The sequence below is a fragment of the Natrix helvetica genome (genome assembly GCF_964273705.1).
Source record: "Natrix helvetica genome assembly, chromosome: 1".
NCBI lineage: Eukaryota > Metazoa > Chordata > Lepidosauria > Squamata > Natricidae > Natrix > Natrix helvetica.
In genome coordinates this window covers 279,717,785-279,738,957 of record NC_138548.1, presented here as the reverse complement: position 1 = coordinate 279,738,957, position 21,173 = coordinate 279,717,785, and the positions used below count along the sequence as shown (strand labels likewise).

Here is a 21,173-nt window from a genome sequence, read left to right as displayed (position 1 = left end):
ATAGATAGATAGATAGATAGATAGATAGATATAAAATGCATCTGTCTATGCATCTGTGTGTATACTTTGCCATAAACCTATGAAAAATGAAGACAATATCCGCAGCACCACCAAGATACATTAGCAAAGCAGTCATATTATGTTTGCATTTTCCAAAAAAAAGGAACAAAATCAAAAATATTTTAAGAGCATGGAAGTTTTGCTTTAATCTGATCAGTTCTAAAACTTAAGTTCCTATTCTTCTTTATTTTTCAAATGCAAAGAAAATGTTTTTGGCACATTAATGACAGTAGATGTCCTACATTTCTTTGGTAACAATGAACTACCTAGATTTTCCTCTAAAGCACTGCAGAGATTGCAAAGTCTTTTCCTGGGAATGGTATAGCAGGGTAGTCAAAATGGCAACAATTTCATAGTAGAGATCTTGCAGCCTGAAATTAAACATATGCAATCATTGTATCAGTAGTGAAAGGCAAAAAATAAAGCCAGGTTCGTTGATTTATCAGGACAGCATAGAAATATTCCACTCAGTTCTATATTCAACACGCAGCAAATTACTCTGAAAATCATTTAGTTATGCCATCTCTAAACACATTCCTTAACTACAGTGTTCAGGGTAACTATTTCAGATGCTTTAAAAAGAATGTTTTCTACTTGGTTTTAGAATTGAGGACAGTGAAGCATTTGATCATTGCTGAATATTAGCATGTGAATAGGATCTAAATCCCAGACTCTATTTAAGAAATGTTACACACTTGTACACAGTGGCATCCTGACGATCAAGGGATGCCAAATAGAGGTCAATGAATGGCAGGCTGGCACAGAAGTCTTCCAAGATCATAGGATCTGAATGAAGCAGGCTCTTTTTAAAGCTTTCCACCATTTCATCAAAAGTTTTGTACTCAGTTGATTTCTAGGATGAAAACAGGAGGTGTGAAGGTTAATTATTCTTTCAGAACTCATTCAGAAGCCAGTTTTGGTTTTACGGAACCAAAGTCACTTCTCCAAATAGCCACAATGGAAAGTATGGAGTGGGTCATCAGATTTAGAATTTGCCTCATGAATAACCTCTTAAATATTTACAAATTTTGTCCAGCTCAAGTTATGCTGTGCTATCTCAACATGGAGAGGAAAGGGTGTTCCTGTGGGAGGGATGAGTGAAGAACATTGGGAATGTAAGTTAAGTATCTGTAATGACAGTAGGGTTACCCAAGGCATGAAGGTCATCCCAGTTCCCTAGCTAAAGCAAATAGACACCTACAGCATATGGGGCAGCAGCAACATAGAAAGATGATAGAGATGGATTTTAGTGACAATGGCAAAGGCTTCATTTCAGACTGAGGTGGGATGGGGAGAGACAAGAGACAAGACAGTGGTGAACCATTCCTGTATTTTATCAAGAAAACCACATCAATGAAGTGATTGACAAGATAATGCCAGATGATGGGTTCCCTCAGATCAGAGGGCACTCAAACTGATATTGAGGAACAGCTGAGAATTTTCAGAATACCAATGATGTGTATGATTATAACCAATTCCATTGTATTTATTTTGTACAATGGCAATAAAGACTATATTATGATGCGACTGGGTTAAAGCTTTTGAAATCTCTGGTTGCTGATGTTGCCCTGACGAAAAGACATCCCAAAGCAACAAAGACAGAATTTCAGCAAGAACATGGAACATAAGATGTGTGAACATGAGAAAGCTCAATATAGTGAAAAATGAAATGAAATCAACTCCAACTAATGAAAGGAAGACTTATCTATTGAAAAACATTATATAAAATACAATCCCTACCTGCAGATTGAACAATTCAAATATTTCTTCCTGTTGCCTTTTTATGATGGCCTGCTTCTTTGCAATCAAAGTAACTTGCCTTTCTTCTTTCAGTTTTTGCTCATATTGCTCAGTTGAGTGCTACATAAATCACAGGATGTTGAGACAAAGGCCCCATTTGGTTCTAACGTCCTACTATGAATGGCCCCACTGGCTGGAGATGACAGAACAAACTACACAGCAGAAGTGACCAGTTGGTGCAATTCATTTCCCACAATCTACAACCATACTGGTTAAGCCAATTCTGAGTAACAGAAGTTTAAAATCAACTGCTGCATTGGCCAATGGCCATGTCTCAAATGATAAATTGTTTACACTTTGCAGCTTTAAGGAACTACTCTCCATTGTATACTCTCTCTCCTCCCACTTCCTCAGTTTCTAGGTTACCTAGCTTATCATTTTCACACTTTTAACTTGTGTCTTCAAAGCACCATCTAAGCCAGGGGTGTCAAACTGGCAGCCCGCAGACCAGATGCATCATGCGCAGGCCACGCCCACCCCAGCTCTGTGAAGGGAAAAAACTTCACAAAAAGTCATGTGACGGCAACATGACACTGTGAGTTTGACACCTATGATCTAAGCACTCTGAAATTCTAACATCGTTTCTGATTACAGGTAGTGCTTTTAGTGACCTCAACTGAGACTTGCAATTTGGTTGTTAAGTGAAACAATCCCTAAGTGAAATCACAATTGTACTTAAAATCTTACTTCAGCTATCCTTTACATAACTGCTACACATTGTAAATGTGAGGACTGGTCATGCAGTTATTTTCTCAAAACCATTGTAAGGTGAATAGTCACCAAATGAGTTGGTCAATAAACAAGGATTATCTTTTTGTGCCTTTCAGTTAGTGTGGACTCCTAGTGACTGCTTGGACAAGTTCCTGTAGTTTTCTTGCCAAGATTTATTGGAAGTGGTTTGCCATTGTCTCTTTCCTGGGGCTGAAAGAGAGGGACTGGCCCAAGTTCACCCAGCTGGCTTTGTGTTGAAGGTGAGATTAGAAATCACTGTCTCCCTGATTTCTAGCCTGATGCATTAACAGTATACTAAACTGATTGTATAAACAAAGTTTACTTGTACTATTAATTTGACACAATTATGTTTGAATGACTGTAAAAGACACTGTAATTTACCGGTGGGAAAACAACCTCTGAAATGGCTTACTGTTAGTGGATAAAACTTATCCAATCTCATACAATGTTTAAAACACAGTATTTTCATTCAGATTTGAGATTCAAAAATCTGAAAAACCAATAGATGGCTCTGTGTGTGTGTGTGTGTGTGTGTGTGTGTGTGTGTACACATACATATATACTGCATATTAAAAATATATGATTTTTCGTACTTATTTATTAGATTTGTTTGCCATTCATCTGGCTTTGAGGTGAATCTAATTCTTTGTTCCTATCTACTGGTTGTCTGAAGTTCTACAGTCCAGGTCTGGTAGACCTAACAAACACTTTTCAACTAAGATAAACCAGAATCAACCAGGGGATTATATACAGTCCAAATTAAAAAGCTCAAAAGCTTAAAAATATAGAAAAATGAAAATGAACAGATTAAAGTTCTGTAACCCTGCCATAGTTGACACTATTTTTATACCCAATGTCAATTTCTAATAATTGGATTTCAGTAGAAATTTTAAAATGCCATATAAATATCACTTACCTGGATATCCATAATGACAACTCCAATAAACATATTGAAAAATACAAAAAATCCTAGCAGAATGAATACTATTGTGAATGTTCGGCTTGTAACAAACTTTTTACTATCCAATTCATCCTGCAAGTCTGTCCATCCATCAACCTGAAATTTATCAATTCAACATTACAATCTAAAGATACCTTTTGTCAAACATCTGATAAATTATTTCTCTAGTCCAGAGATGGAACACTATGGCCCCTTTATGCCTTTATGAAGTCATAAAGTCAGGAATTCTGCGAGTTGAAGTCAAGTCATAAAAGGGCTATAGTTCCTTCACCCCCTGATCTGGTCCAATGCATTCCCTCTCCCCTGCCCCCAATACACAAACAAACCTAATCAGGTATAAATGAACTACACTTGTTCATAAATAACAAAAATTACTAATCTGGTCATAAAAATGTTTCATACATTTCACTACACTGTTGCATCTATGCCATTTCAGTCATTTTGGTGTTTGTTTTATCTGTTATGTCCTATTGTGTTTTTTTAAAAAAAGATTAAGCCAGATGAGGGCTACAGTATTAAGCAGAAGTTGGGGAACATGAGAAAGTAGAAAACTTCCCATGCTAGAAGTGCTTGCAGGAAGCAGGCCAAAAAGTCAAGATGGTGGCTACAACCAAAATATCACAAAGCATGTAATAAGGGGGTACAGCTTGGGAGCTTTCTTGATGTTTTTTGACCTCCTGGTCTATGTCCCACTTTGGGGCCTTCTATTAACATGGGATTGATCCTTCTGAAAAGAAAAGAGTAGACTAAATCTATTTGGCCTGATCAATAGAGATCATGGTTACTCCTACATGGGTATTAGTGGCGCTCAATCTACATATGCTGAAAAGCACCATTTTTTCCAAGGCAAACTCATAATGTTCACTAAGGCTACTTCAACATTATGATGATACTTGCAGGGGAGTATCTTCTTGCAACACAAATTAAATCAAACAGTTCTAGCCAATACACCATCTTGATTTAATCCTAAAAAAGCAATTAGTGGCATTAGAGTCTGAATTTTCAGTGAAACAAGTAATTCCGTAATAGGTTCTCAAAGTATGAATTGTAAGCCACTGGAGCATCAAAGGTAACTTAGAGAAGGGTCACGTTTTTTTTTTTTTAAAAAAAAGCCTAATCATGCAAGATAGGCAAAGTTTGAGCACTGTCAAAGCTCACCCTGGGCTTTGGACCTTGTTTATCTATGTAAGTCCACAAAGCTCGAGATTAAAATTTAGTTCTTGAAAAATGGCTTAAATCAAAGCAAACAGGATTGGTAAAAATACTAAATGCAATCCTGACAAGTTAATAACCTTGATCTAAATAAACAAGGTCTTGCCCTTTGTTTCCCCTTTTATAAACACTCAGATGCTCTGTACTCCCTCTAGTTGCATTCCAAATTTTGTCTATCTAGGTTCATTTTGCTGGACAACTAACCTGGAGAAACTAAGTCTTCAATTTCGGTTCCAATTATAAAACAATAACGTTAGTCTAGCAGAGTTGACCATCATGTGAAATGCATGGAAATTACCGTTACTAAGCTGAAGAGTGTAAAAAAGGCAGCTGCTAAGCTGCCCCAGTTCTGTGGATCTCCCTGTTGATAGTCTCCATACAAACCATGTCCCAGAATAGCAAAGATAAATATTAGCAAGAACAACAAGACAAGGACATAGATTACATTTTTCACAGTCTGGCCCATAGCTGCCAATAGATTCTGTAGAAGGGAGGAACAAAAGGAAGAAAACCAAGTGAATACAATTTATGTGATTTTATGTCAATCTCTTCCAACCTGATGGTCTCCAGGTATGTGAGGACAACCATTTTCAGAGCTGCTAGCCACCTCTGGAGGACACCAGGAAAGATGATTTGCAGCTATCCCTTCGCTTAGGACCATTCATTTAGTGACTGTTTGAAGTTATGATGGTGCTAAAAAGTGACTTATAACCAGTCATTGCATGAACAACTGTGGCAGCATCCCTGTGGTTAGGTAATCATGTGCTGAGTAATTGGCAGGTATTCATAGTGGCTGCAGTGTCCTACCATGTGATTGCCATTTGTGGCCTTCTCAGCAGGCTTCTAACAAACAAAGTCAATAGGGAAGTGGGGAGGGAAGGTCACAAATGACAATCTCATGATGTTTCACATGATGACTGTGGCAAAATTGGGTATGGACACATGGTACCTCACACTGACCACACCGCTTAATAAGGAGTTTTTCTTTCCCAATTATGGTGTAAGTTGAGGACTATCTCTACATGAAGTGGGGGGAAAAGGAAGCTCTAAACTAAAAACAATGGAACAATAGGTTATAGAGTTGGATCTTTGCCCATCTGAAGCAAAGTTGCCATCTTACACAATGATCAACAATGGCATGCTTAATTGTGGAAAAAGAAATCACAATAAACCAGCAGCCCCGTAGGCTACTTCAGAGAAAGCAATTTAGGGGAAGCACATAGATCACAGCTTCTTGAATTCCCTTCCCATCCCTTAATAATAGTTCCATGTTGAATCACATGCCTGGGAGGGAGGACTTAAAATGTCAGCAACCCTGTGCCACTGTTCAATGCTTGTTATAAAGGGATAGGTTGGGGAATTTTTTCAGACTGTTTTTTCTCCACAGTCCCCAGCCTGATTTAGCCCTTCTTCTTCTTTTTTATTTGATTTTTTTTTCTTTTGTTGGATTCTTCTCCCACACCAAATTTGGTCCCATTCTATTCACTTTTTCTGAGAGTTAATAGGATGATAGATGGAATTCTGCTCCCTTTACGTGATTTCTTTCCAACATTCTATTGACTTGGAAATTCTTTTTTTAAAGTGTGTGAATGAATGAAGGCTTCTCAGCTGCATGCAAGTTGGTCTTTGCTTTTTCCAGTCATTGGTTTTATTAATTTTGCCTGTAAATATGAACGTTATCATCATCATAAGGAATAACTAATACCATGTGCTTATGTTTAGAACTCGGAAGTGGATTCTGAAGTACAAAAATTCATGTGCCAATACGTATGTCTGAAATGATGGCATGTGTAGTTACAGTCTCAATACGAAAAGACATGGGAGCTGCTAAGCTGGTAACGTCTTTAATCTGACATCACAAAATAACCTCTTTGCTATACCCAGAGGTACCAATGAGTAGCTTATCCTGGCTTTGCAGAAATCCATTAACTTTTTATCCATTAAACACCCCAATAGTCCAACAAATGGATTTGGGATTTGAAGTGTGAGATGTTTTTGGCACTCACATATGTTTGTTCTGAAAGAGCTAGCAGATTGCAAAGGTTCCCTCTGGCATCTGTATTTGGCATCTGTATGCTTATAGTAAAGGAAAGGCAGCAAGCTTATTCTTTAGTCACTCCCTAGAGTAAAATAATATGCAGGCTGCATGGGATTTTCTGCAATGTTAGCCAAAATCCATGACCAACACAATGAACTCAAGCAAAGTTCTCAAGTCAGAATTCACATCTGTTCCTGAAGAATCTGCTCTACTGTACTGGTATCATTTCAGTTCTTTATAAGAATTAGTTCTGTTTGGCGTTCTTAGCCGATGACCCTGCGCTTTTCAGTATTTCCTCTAAGGGATTATTAAGTAAGAATTATTACACTGAAAAATGGCATGCAAAAGACAGTCCTGAAGAGTGGAAACAACAGTACTGTATTGTAGCAACTTTGTTTAAAAAGTAGAAGTTCTATAGAAATTACTACTTTTGGGAGGTCCTTGATGCTCCCTGAGTGTGGCTATTTTCTTGCAGACATTTAATTACCAAACGAGGTAACATCATCAGTGTTAGATGTTACCTAGTTTAGTAATGAAATATTGGATGAAATTGTGACCCGCCACAAGACTCATCACAAGATCCTCACGTGACACGACTCTCACCTGACAGGACCTCCCCATCACAAGACCTACTGACCACACAAAGCCCTTATAAGCAGAATAACACCGACACTGACATCCCCTAAACTCTGCTAAACATGTTACTTAACCTGGTAATGAAAAGTTCAGAAACCAACTCACAAGCATGGAGAATGAACCTCCACCCTCATCCTCCACCCGAGCTCCAAATATTTGCCACTATTGCAGAGAGAAAGGCATTCCTTCCCAAAACCTACAGGTGAATCTTGCATTAATACTGACTGCAACAAGTGCAACATCACACAAGACAGATGGGAGGTCCCTTGTGAACAGTAAAAGCGAAGTTGTATCTGATTACTTACAGTTATCCCTGGACTATAGTAGAGCAGCTTGAGGACTCGGAGAGCTTGGAATCCTTTCAGCATAGTTACAGTATGGTGCATTTGTGGGTTGCTACGGTCAATGGTGTATGGGAGGTAAGCAAGGAAAAGGACAATAGCATCAAAACGCTTATAACCATCCTTCCAATAATTAACCGGGTCCAAGTAAAGGCTCATTAGAAATTCTGTGGTATAGATGGCTAAAATGATCACATCTGCTACCTAAAAAAAAAATTGTGATATTGTTCAAAGGAATATGCTTGCATATATGCATGTGCTTGTATACACACACACACAATGCATGTATACATTACATATACACGTGATTCTTTTTCAAACTTTATAAAGTTAGTCATTTTTTCAGGTTTGACTGCTTATCTATAGTCCAGTTTAAACATTTACAACTAGATTGTTTAATTTTATTGCTGTTCTGCCAAACAACGCAGTTTGTAGCAAGCAGTTTAAGAAGGGTGGACCCAATGTGTCCCTGTAAGCTACCCTTGACAGTTGTGCCATCTGACTTCATTTTTAACCATTATTATTTTAATGAAAAATAAATTTAAAAAATGAGAAGTTGAATAAACAAAGTGGAGCAGCCTCTAACCTCTTGATCCCAGTGCTTCTAGACCTCACAGATAAGGCTTTACCTTAGCAGATAAATGCTGAGCACCTGCAGCTCACTCCTTCCTTTAGGAGTGGAGTTTCCTGTTTAGAAACACACAAAAAAACCTGGGGAGGCAGACAACGCAAAGGAGGAAAGCTAGAAAAAGTAGGACACAACCTTAACAATTTGTAATAATCTGGTGGCCATCCAGATTATTACAGCCTAGATCTGGCAAGTCTAGCCAAGAGGGGAGAGCAAACTGGTAAAGAGCAACAGTCTGTATCTTAACAGAACACACACCCCAAGGGTTGCTAAGGGTGTCTTTGTTTCTAGAGAGAAAATCATCTGTTTGGTTGAAATTGCTCTAGGCATTCCAGAGTTACGCTGGAACACACACACAGACACACAAACACACACACACACACACAGAGAGAGAGAGAGAGAGAGAGAGAGAGAGAGAGAGAGAGAGAGAGAGAGAGAGAGAGAGAGAGATTTATATACCATATATATAGATCTACTGGAAGGTGATAACGTTGTATAAGGATCTGGGTTTGATAAATAAGCAAAACTATATGACTCACATTTTCAAAGCCCTTAACACATTCTTCATTAAAAAATAAAACAATGAACGGACTTCTTGGCATTGGCCAGGCTTTTCTCTTGGCTTCCGTGCCAGCAAAATATAATTAAAGCCAAGAGGTTTGTGTCTACTAGCTTCCATCAAGTAAGTTAAGAGATTCAAGGCATGTAAAAGATAAGTCCTTCTCAAGAGGAAGGCTAAATCAGGACGAAAGAGGATAGTGCAGTACAAACATTTTCATTTCAAGTTCATGTTCTTGGAGCTTGCAATCAAAACACATCCAGTTCCAAAAAGATTTCTAGGTAAAGAGAAAACTATACTCATTATTAGGATGGAAAATCAGTCAAGAGAAACCAATCTCCATCATACTGAGAACGCAGAATAATATTTTCCCAAGCTTTATAGAATATTTGGCAGAGGGAGAAGGAATATGTGGAAGATCTGGATTCAAAATGCAGGCAATTGCTCAGGAATATATCCTACGTTATTACCTTTTTTTCTAGTTAGCTATAAAGGCTAGTAGTTATAGGTGGGCATGGCCTGAACAAAGAAGTCTCAATGTCCTCATTTAGCAAGCCACAGACCCAGTGCTGGTAACCAGTGTGATAGATCAGGCATGAAATACTCCAATCTTTGCTACCAGTTCGAAACTGGGAGCGCTCGCACGTGATGCATCTGCGCATGCGCAGAGAGTCTGTGATGACATCTGGGAGGGTGGGCAGAGCCACTGCCACTACTAGTTCACCTGAACCAGGGTGAACCGGCAGAATAGAATACCACCTCTGGATTAGATGTATACTAGATTGATTTGTGGGTTGAGTTTGGATTCAGTTTTCAGCTTGATGTCCTATCAGGTTGAATCTTTGCTTGCATTTAGATCTCCCTGTTCTATGTAGGAAAAGACAGCAATGGCTTTACATCAGAGGTATCCAATCTTGGCAACTTTAAAATTTGTGGACTTCAGCTTCCAGAATTTCTGGCTGGAAAATTCTGGCAGCTGAAGTCCACAAGTCTTAAAGTTGCCTAGATTGGACACCCCTGCTTTATATAATTGCTACTAATAATACTGCTTTTGCTGGAGGTCTTCCTGCTATTGAAGAGGCCTACTTTAGAAATTAGCATAAATAGTACAATCCAAAAACAAAAAAGGTGTTTCATGGTATGCAAGAGGGCTCTAACAATCCCTATCAACATCTTCTTAAAGCAGCTGTATCTTTTCTCAGAATTACATCTCTGTCTTCTATAGCCGTACCCAAAAACAGGGAAAGCATTCAGCAAAATTGATTATGCCTCAGTCACTATGCATCTCTTTAAAGGAGTGTTTCTCAACCTTGGTGACTTTAAGGGAGTTGAAGTCCACAGGACTTAAAGTCTCCAAGGTTGAGAAACACTCCTTTAAAGGGTAGCATTGCTTAAAGAGGACTTATCCTTGAGTCGTAGATGATATGAAAGTTGTTCTTTAAAGTTTGAACATAAAAGCACAGAAGCCTTGCTAGGCAAAAGCCCACCTAGGTTAGCTAATTAGAAGTGGCTAACTTCTAATTAGCTAACCTAACTTGATGGCTAACTAGAAGTCCCTCATAAGCTTCCAAATAGCCCCTGGGCTTAAGCCCTCTATTATGTTCCATTATGACTAAGATTACAAGGAGTCCTTGACCTATGACTATGGTATAATTGAGCCCAAAATTTGTATTGCTAAGCAAGGCAATTGTTGAGTGAATTTTGCCCCATTTTACGACTATTTTTGCCTCAGTTGTTAAGTGAATCATGTAATTATTAAATGAATCTGCTTCCCCCATTGATTTTGGTTGTTGGAGGCTGGCTGGGAAGTTTACAAATGGAGATCACATGACCCTGGGAAACTGCAATTGTCACAAATGCATGCCAGTTGTCAGGCATCCTAATTTTGATTACATGACCACAGGGATGATGCAACAATCGTAAGTGTGAAAAACTGTCATGATTCACTTTTTTCAGTGCTGTTGTAAGTGAAAGTTGTTAAGTCAAGGACTGCCTGTACAGTCATAATTGCCTTGTTCGGGATCAGATGTAACTATCACATACTGATAGCCTTTTGCTCAATGAGTTGGTTGAAAACTCTTTAAAAACTTGATTTCTCCTCCTCTTCCTTGTCTTTTTTTTCTGAGGAAAAAAAATGTCTTCAGAACAATCAAATGAGAAATTGTGGCCACCTCACTCAGCAGTTTTCATTACCTGCAGGAACAAATGAGACTCATAACGAACTTTATAATCAGTTTCTAAAGACAAGAATATTGCATTGAGCGTAATGCTGCTGATCATAACAGACTTGAATAGAGGATGATAGAATACATTTTCCACAAACTTATACAGCTCAGAATCTCTCCTCCTGGAAAGGAAAAAAAAGAGGACAGAATTGAATCTACAACCTGAAGAAAATCCTGTTTTCTTAAGCTACTGCTTGTTCAAACAAAAACAAATTCGTATCATGCAGAAGGTGTGGTTATATACGAAAGGTTTCGGATTAGATAGAAGCAGTCAGATACTTAAAACAACTAACTGCAAGTATAGACTCATTGGATTACCCTTCAATTGTGATGAAATAGCAAGAAAAGAATTCAGATGTCAAGTCAACGGGAGAGAATTCAGATGTCAAGTCAACCCTGGGAAGGGCCAAATGCTTTTAGAAGCAATTCTACACAGCTACCAGCCTCACCCCTTAAATGCCCAGAAGCAGCTTTGGATAACTGCAGAAGGGTCCCTATAGCTGAGCCCCATTTTTCAATGGAGCTGGCCAGCTGATTCACAGAAAGATTGAATGGGCAGAGGGGGGGGATTGCCTCACCTCTGTTCAGCTCTAATCAAATTTTCTTTCTCTCCCCCCCCCCACTAATTAAAAAAACCTAGTTGCAGAAGCAAAGGCAAAGCTACACCTCCGGGTCCCTGGAGGTCACAAATGACAACAGCGTCTTGACTACATGGAACTGATGAAATTCCAGTGGAAAACTACCTGCCTCGCTATTTCAGAGGACTTGCTACAAAATTTTCTTGGATTCATCTCCTCTGGAATTGGAACAAAGCTAATAATCACCTTGGCTCTGAAGCCTCCTGGTGTTGTGGGAACACGAGAGCATTATGCCTTCATTATGTTTGATATGTATGATTTCGCGCTTTTCTGACTCAGACTTTGCTTTACTTCGCTGCTATCTATTCATAACCAGTAAAAGTACTTTTAATTCCACAAGCAATGGAGTTGAGAGGTCTCTTTCTTGGTTACTGAAGGAGGCATGCCTGACATTAAGCAAGGTCTCTCTTCGCACTCATCTTGGAGCTAACACCTTCCGAGGGGAGTGCAATAAAACCATAACCTTCAAAGAAATGTCCAACCCAGGCAGTGACCAGGAGGACAACTTGGGGGTTGCCAGATACTCACACCCTTTGGAGATGGAGTGTATGGCGGAACTGGATTTGGAGGAAAGATCTGTTCATCCTAGGTGATCGTTGGGAGTGGGGCAGAGACACGAGCCAGAGGAAATTCCTGCCGGAGTTACCACCAGCCAACATTGGCAACCTGCAGCTACCTGGCAGGAAGCCGAAGAAGAGGATCTTATGATGTTCCACGCTATAAAACTTTTCCAAGAGGCAATGGAGATCACTTCCGGTTCCTGTAGGTGACGGACATGTTGTCCGCTGCTCGTCTCCCTGGTGGGCTCCTTTCAGGAGCACAGGGGGCCCTGGAGGGATCTCCTGCCGCAGGGCAGCTTGCTGGAATCCCCCAGACTCGGCGGCAGCCAGCGGGGGTGTTTCCAGCCATGCCCCAGGAGCCGTGGAGTGGAGGGGGGGCATGAAACAGCTTCTGGCTGTCTGCCCTCTCGCCGAATGGCCTCCGGGAGGAGAGTTAAGCGAAAGAAGAGCAGCTGAAATGCCGGTGGGGAGAGATCCGTCCTAATCTCCTTAATCATCGTTAACAGATAAGCAGCAGACTATTGTAAGTTTCGGTTCATTTGAAACTGAAAGATTAGAGGGGGGTGTTTCTTTCTCTTTACCCCCCCCCCCCCGGGACAAAGCGGCATTTGAACTATCTCTCTATATATCGGAATGGAGAGAGAATAAAGGCTGACTTGCCACTTGTACTAACTATGTGAGAGATTGATATCACAGCTGCAAGAGGTGATTGCTGAGCTGTTTTCTTAAAAGGAAAAAACTTTATGGAATTCCTTGTTCTTCTCCCTGCGAAAGGAGGAGCCAAGATGGCGCCCCTCCATCTTCGTTTTTGTACTTATAAATGAAGCCTGCCTTTTGAAACTACCTTTGGGAAAACAATCACTGGTATTGTCTTAATACCCCCTCTGAAGGTGCTCTGGACCTCTCCTGTTACGTGGTCTTCCTGATTAATTTTGATTATTTGACTTTTCCCCTTTCTGGTGTACCTCCGTGCCTTGGAACTGTGAAGGAGAACTAACTTTTCATTTTTGGATTTGCCTGCCGCCTTGGACCGGCACAGCTGCAAACTCCGCTGACGCCATTCTCTTTGTAAAAGACTTATCATCCCTGAACGCAGATAAATGGGGCCCAAAAAACCACCAACGGGCAAGTCATTCTTGTCTCCTACTTCTGCCACCTCCAGTCCAAGCATGCAGCAGACGAAAATTACTTCATTGTTACAACAAGAAGGGACTGGAGAGAGCTCAAAAGAACTATCTGTTACCCAAATTTTTCAGGAAATTATGAGGAGTCAAAATGAGTTGAAAAAAGAGGTGACAGATCTCAAAGATGGACTCAGAGGTGTACAACATCATATAACAGAAAACAAACAAAGAATTGGGGTGTTGGAGGAGGGGGCAGCTGGATTGGGGGAGGAGGCTAAGGCAGTCTGGAAGGGAAATTTAGAATTGGAAAATTTTATGGCAAAAATAGAACTTGAAAGAATGTCCTTTTTTCTCAGATTCCAGAACCTACCAGAGACAGAAAATGAAGATCTTAAGTATATTATGAGTACAATCTTAGCAGAATATATTAAGAGAAATAAAGAACAGTTGTGGTGGGATATGGATCTGGTTTACAGTATTAATTCAGCATATGCTAGAACACATAATGTTCCAAGGGAGGTACATGTTAAGTTTCTTAGGAGGACCACGAGGGATGAGGTGCTAGGGGCCCAAAGGGAGGGACCATTAAAATATAAAGATAAAGAAATTACCATTCTTATGCAAATTCCAAAAAAATAAGGGAAAAAAGGAGGATGTATTCCTCCTTATCAAAGAAATTATACAATAAAGGAGTTTGGTTTAGATGGTTATTGCCAGAGGGAATGTTGATTTTTTGGGAGGGAAATAGAGTTAGAATTAATACAGTGGAGGAGGCAGAAGCCTCCATTAAAATACATATTTCTCTCCTAGAGGACGAAAATAGAGGAGGTGGTGAAAAAGGTAGTAATGTACAGGATATGAAGGAGGGGGGGCTGTGGCTCCATCTGGGGACAGGGAGGAGGGAGCAATATCGAAAAGGCTCAGGTCATAAAAATAAATGTATTTAAAATACTATGGTAATTGTTGATATACTAGAAAGTGACAAAGAAAGAGATGATTGAACACATGGTGGATATAATGTAGAACAAGACTCTGTTTATGCTTATCTTTTATACATTGTTTTTAATATTGTAAAAATTGTGAGATTTGGAGGGATTTCTACGTTTTCCTATGTTTGAAAAAGCCCAATTAGAAAAGGTCAACTTCTTCAATGTCTTATCTAGAGAATTAAACAAAGTATGAAAACCCAGGAAGGCTGGAAACTGCTGGAGAAAGTATTCTACAGCACAATGCAGTATTCACATATAGAACTAAATAACATGTTTCACTCTTGGCCTGTTTTCAGGTCAAGATTAAATTTCATTAAATTCATTAAAATTCATTAACAATCTCTTTTAAAATGAATTTTGAAAGAAAAAATGGATTCCATCAAATTAAAAACCTTTTTTTATGTAGACTAAAAAAATAATGAGAAGTACATCATTCCATCAACTTGGCATTCAAAATTATAATAAATTATTAAAATATAGTTTGAGTAATGTGCGATTCAAAATTTCAGGAAACAGTTTCTAGATGTGATATAAAACTAAAAAAAAATCCTGGCTGAAATCTTACCGGTATCCAAACACGTAGCGTGTCACTTCAAGTTCAGATCCAGACTTAAATGCCTCAAATGAGAGCTTCTCAGTCAGACGAGATTTTTCAGGTAATTCTGAAGAATCCATAGCATGCTTCCCAGAATATGAACTGTGCTTATCTTTTCACAATCAGAACTGTAAATTAAGAGAAAGTCTATCTGGAGAAGAATGAAAGTGCCAATATGACCTCGCTGTGACCTCACAATTTTAGAACAGTGTATGCAAAATCTAAGATCTGCTCCTTGGGCTTTTGACAGTTTAGAGCAGGGGTGTCAAACTTGCGGTGTCACATCGTCGCATGACATATCGTGACTTTTTTCCCCTTCGCTGAGAGGTAGGCATGGCCAGCAGGCCATGAGTTTGACACCCCTGGTTTAGAGGAAAGCACATTAAATGTTCCTATCATTTTGATAGTGCTGTAATTTTTTTATTTCTAGTACAAATACTTTAAAGGAAATGATTCAATGTCAACGTATAGAGGAAAATGATTAAGCACAATTGTTTGCACAAAAAAATTTGCCTGCTTTTTAGAATTTGCAGCTCCTACCTTGAAATTAGTAATTTGTTCAAGACTATGATAGACTGAGGTGACATGACTAAGATGTAACTAGGTTATGACCTTCTCGAGGTTACGCTTTTGTCTAGTTACCTGTTGCATGAAAAGTGCAACAGAGGCAACTCGAAAACGTCTCGGCTTAATTTAAGGCAATTGTAAGCAGGCATGACTGCCTTCGAATACAAACTGTTAAAAGGACAGATTTGTCAGATAAAACAGGTCTGTTTGTGTTGTGTGCTTCTTTCTTGATTGGAGGTATTAAGCATTTATCAAGAGCAATTGAACAGTTAGAGCAGGGGTGTCAAACCCATGGCCCCAATGCATCACACGCTGTCCACTCCCACACCCGGTTTAGCTAAGGAGGAAAAAGTCATGATACATCACATGACGATGCCATGACGACATGAGTTTGACACCTGAGGTAGAGGATATTTGGAGGAAGGAGGACTGTGTAACTGATAACCCAGCAGAAGCAGAAGCAAGTAGGATCAGAAACGAAAATCTGTAGAGTGGATTGGCTTGTGAAAAGACAAGACCCACATTGGAAAAAACAAGGAGCAGTGGGAAAACTCAACCAAGGGGCTGGCTTTGCAGAAGGCTTGGAAAAGGTTTCCCTCTTCCTCCTCCTCTCCAGGAAAAGAAGAGGAAAGCAAAAGTAAATCTTATGAAGAGTTAACAAAGGAGGGGTAAAGTTTAGCAACCCACTGAAGCCAGTATAGCTTCGTGTAATAAAGTTTAGCATAGTGTAATATACTAATAATGACACTGTTCAATGAGTACAAGGCCCACACTTTGTCCTAACTAAAATTTGCAAGTAGTCCTTAAAGCTTCATGTAAAGCGAATTACAGGTAGTCATTGACTTATCACCACAATCGAGATCAGAATTTCCATCCCTAAGCAAGGGAGTTAAGTGAGCCACATCCAATTTTATGACCTTTTTGCCAGTTATTAAGCAAATCAGGGCAGTTGTTTAGTGAATCATGTGGTCCTCAAACAAATTCAGCTTCTCCCATTGACTTTGCTTGTCAGAAGCCAGCTGAGTAGGTTGCAAATGGCAATCACATGACCCCGTGTTGCTGCAACTGTCATAAATATGGGAATTCTGGGACTTGAGAAACATTGATTTAGGAAGTCATCAAAACATAAAATTAGACCAGGAGTGTTCAAATCCAGCCATAATTATTGGTACCTCTAACATAAGATTTTGCAATGTATTGTCTTTTGTAGCATTAACTGCAATCAATCCATTTCTGTAGCTTCAAATAAGACTTCCATGCTTCTCATCTAAATGTTGGGTTCAATATCTTTATTAATTCAGAAAAACAACCGAAGAATGTACCTTGGAAGTCATCCTTCCATTACTACCTTTATAAGAACCGCTTTTGTCATTTGAATAAAAAGTATTAAGAAATTACAGAACGTTTATCTGCATTTTTAACTTCAATATTGACATGATTTTTCCACATGTAAAATGAAATTCTGAGGTTTTAAAATCCACACAAATATATTTGACAAGTGCTTTAAACAAATTATTGGAAGTACTTGATTTCTTTGAAGAGTGCAGAATTAACACACATCTTTTCAAAAGAATAAATCTAAAGCTTTTATTCAGGTTTTGACTTAGACACTTGAAGGGCTAAAAGTGGGAGAGGGGAGCATGTATGCAAGCACCAATATTTAATGTATTCATCCATTCCTGCAAGGATAGGTTTCAGTCTGACCTTTGCAGATTCAGTGCCTTATTCTGAAAAGGATTTCTGGGTAGAAACTGACTTCTCAGTTATTGAAGAATGCTTAGCTAAAATCTATTTTCAAGGCCTTTATGTTGAATACATCAAAATCTGTAAAGAAGGCTGTGTGCTGAATTATTCTGCAGTACACCTTTAATTTATCCATGTTCTAACTACAGTAGGTTTTATTTCTAGGGGACCATGTGCAGAAGGGTGCGATTTTTCACCAAAAATAGTAGTTCAGCTAAAACAATGGACAGTCTTATAGCACCCATTAAAACATGGACCATGTGTCATTTGTATTGGGGACCACTTAGAAATGTCCATCAAAATACTTTCACAAACTTTTATCATTACGGAAAATAGGCACCATATGGAATTAGCAGAATCAGAAACCAGAGACAAGAGTTCAGAAAGAGTAATATGAATTGTTTATTCAAATTAAAATATAGAAAATTAAACAAGGTAAGGATGTAGATTACACCAACTGGGCAACATCAAATTCGGCCAGTAAGAGTGAGGCCCATCTCTGGATGAAGATTCGGTAGCATCAGGAGCTTTGACTTTACTTTTAAGGCTGTATCCTCTTCAGACTCTAACTGAAATTATCCAGTTTGATTTCCATTTTTGACTTGCTATCAAAAATATACTTAATTTTGTCAACAGAAATGCACAAAACTGGTCAGTCTTTATCAAGGAACCTGTGTATTTTGCCTGAGAACTTATTCTATTAAATCTATAATTAAACAATCAGTGCCAAAAAGGTTCACAAACACTGGCTCAGATAATTCCCAGTAGCGCAAGGTGAATTACATTGAATTAAAAGGTTTGGTTCACTGAAAAGTGCTGCATTTTCCATAGCATTTTTCATACAACGTAGGGCAAAATACACAGGTTAGGAGACTGAACAATATCATTTTTCTTTCCATATTCTCTTCTGGTGCCATTGAGAAAAGCAATGTAACTCCTTCAAAGAAATGTCCCAAGTGACTTCCTCCAGATGGATACATAGGAGAAAAAAATGGCATTTGTTGTATCAGAGAGGTTACGAATCTCTTCTTCCAGTATCAAACTTCAGCTGTAAACTGTCTTTTTAATAGCTGAATTTTGGCTTAAAAGCAGAGAGTTAAACATGACAAGGAAATGACATTTCCCTGTTATTTAGCCATAATAAGTAAGATTTCTGTTTGGTTTTAATTATAAATGTGTGTGCCTACACTAAACATGAAAAATATATATTTTTAATCCTCTTTCTCCTGTAGGTTGTTGAGTAAGTCAGACTTTTGGTCTACTCTTAAGCCTTGTTTCTACTACTCCTGTCTCTGGAAGGAGGCTCAAAATTGGCTCAGACCATCTTCCTCCAATTGCTGCCCTCAAGGAGATTGGAACACAGTCCTCCAATCAGTATAATCAATGGTCAAGAGAAGGGACACATTTGGGGAGAGTCTGTTTTTTTACCACAATACGCTGCACCAAGACTCTTGTTCATCTAGAAAGAGCCAGATCTGTGCCTCGGGAAACAGGAGTGTGGAAATCCCCCTTGGATCTGGCCTAAAAGTTGAAATCATATGGAATCAATCAGACAAACATACTTAGCTCAATATAAAGTACCACCAAGGTTTTTTTTTTTAACATTCATTGTAATTATTGTATTATGTTGACCAAGATTTCCAAGAACGTTACATGATTTTTGTCACACAATCAATTGTGGTCATTTTATTCCAGAGAATACCTGAAAGTTTAAACAAGTGGAAAGTGCATCTGTATACCTACAGCAAGGGAAATTTTCTTTCAGCTATATTCCTTGCAACTATGCATATTGATATAGGGTTATTGGAAACTCACACTCACACACACACACACACATTAATTATTGAGTAAAAATTCAGATGTTCACGTTGAACTGTGCCACTGTCATTGTGTATAGAATCTAAAAGATGAAACACAGGACAGGGTACTCAGATGCAAACCTGACCTACTAATCAGCCCAAATCATTCTTCTTTAGAGGAATTCCTGCCCAAATGATCAATGTTACTGAAGACAGATCACCACAGGGGAATTGTCACTGATAACACAGAACAAACAACTCAACTTTTTAATGCAGCAATTCTAGCGTTTTATATACTTGATCAAAAGTCTATGTATCTATATGCTAAAGCTTCTGCAAGAATGGGGAAATGTGAGGATTAACTATTTTTACTGTAAGAGAAAAGACTAAATAAACAAATTATAGAATTCGTTTATGATTACTTTAGCATCCAGTTGTTAGACAAGACACAGCAGCTTTGTCAATAAATTGAGCCAGCTTGACATCTCGCTTTGTCAGACCACCACAGTCATGGGAAATGAGTGTTATCTGGACCTTTGAACGAGAAGGAAGAAAGATAAAAAGTTCATCACACACAAACAAAAATTGCAACTAAATACATTTTTAATAACCATTCATAATGTAATGTATTTTCTTGCAGATTAGATTTAGTGTGAAAATCTCAAGTACATCTTCATTTGTATATTTAGTTTAAAAACACCTGTCTGCTGTTCGAAAACTGGAATGGTGCTAATATTTTTTTTTATATATCTCAGCACTCAGTTATAGACAGAACTTGGAGACGGTTGTACAACAAACACGTTTGCCAAAAGTTTCTCTAGAAAAAAAAGTCCATTTATTTATTTTCATTCATCATAGCGTGCCCCAAACATAATGGACCCTAGGTGGGGTATAACTAGACTATATACAACACAAAAATTAAAGTTATCAATAATCAAACATCAAAGGTGCTAAATAAATGAGGGTTCAAGCTCATATCAAAGCATGGCTATCTTAAACCATTCACAGAAAAATATCAGGCTTGATGTCTCTCAGGGGGAGAGTATTCAATAAAGTGGGCTGCTACTGAGATTTGATATAGCTGTAGTCTCCAAGAACCATGCCGTGTTGAATGTATTACAATAGTCCAGTTAGTTAGTGATCAGCATGAATTACTATTGCTAGGCATCTCATTCCAGGGAGAGATGCAATTGATCTGCCAGCCAAAGTTGGGAGAAAATTCCCCTTGGCCACAGCTTCTATCTACTGTTTAAGGAAGAACTGGGAATCCAGGAGAAATCCAAGGTCACAAACCAACTTGGTTTGGGGGGGTGGGGAGTGTGAATAGCCTAGCCAACATTCCCAAAGTATCTATTGATAAATATCAACCAGTCCATCATAGTAGAATTTAACCTAAGGTTATTTTACCCAATTGTCATACCATCCAGGCACCAGTTAAAGATTAGTATGACATCTTTAGTTGGCAATGTATAACTGGTGCATAACAGCAACATATTGGTGATATCTTACTTCAAACTGATAAATGACCCATGGTTATGTATATATTCTGTATCCAATAACGTGGGAGAGAGTTCTGGGACTCTCCACATTGGAATTTGCAAAGGGCTACCTCCCCACGATACCAGATGGAACTGGCCACTTGGGAGGGAGAGGAATTAGCATAAAACTGTTCCAGTTTCCCAATCCGTGCAGACAGTCCCAAAAGGTACCAGACCCGATGGCACTGAATGCCACTGAGGGTCCCAACAAAAAGCACTGAGCCAGGTGACCAATGCTGTTTTGGTCCTGAATACTGACCGAAATCCTATGTCATTTAGGATTCTCTGTAGCTGATTTGCTATCACCATCAAAAACCAATTTTACAAGGAAGGACTGGTTGGAAACTTGGTGAATATTGTGAAAGATAGCCAGAAGGCCTCTTTAAGAGAAGACAAGACTACTGCCTCTTTCAAGGCAAGAGGCATTG

At 38.8% G+C, this 21,173-nt stretch overlaps 2 protein-coding genes across 2 annotated transcripts in view; both read right to left on the bottom strand.

The window, feature by feature from the left end:
- Positions 1 to 202: 202 nt before the first annotated feature.
- On the bottom strand, positions 203 to 15,178 carry CATSPER3 (cation channel sperm associated 3; the record flags this gene model as incomplete). The annotated part of the gene is made up of 8 exons (XM_081965112.1): positions 203 to 431; positions 756 to 913; positions 1,801 to 1,920; positions 3,509 to 3,649; positions 5,064 to 5,246; positions 7,745 to 7,984; positions 11,161 to 11,314; positions 15,069 to 15,178. The coding sequence occupies 8 exons, from the start codon at positions 15,176 to 15,178 to the stop codon at positions 323 to 325; spliced, it is 1,215 nt and encodes a 404-aa protein (XP_081821238.1). The 3' UTR covers positions 203 to 322.
- Positions 15,179 to 17,786: 2,608 nt separating this feature from the next.
- The window catches only part of PCBD2 (pterin-4 alpha-carbinolamine dehydratase 2), a 37,547-nt gene continuing 34,160 nt past the window's right edge, over positions 17,787 to 21,173 (bottom strand). The window contains exon 4 of the mRNA XM_081943413.1: positions 17,787 to 19,741. Coding sequence (XP_081799539.1) covers positions 19,631 to 19,741 — 111 coding nt within the window. The 3' untranslated portion in view covers positions 17,787 to 19,630. The remainder of the gene's footprint in view (positions 19,742 to 21,173) is intronic.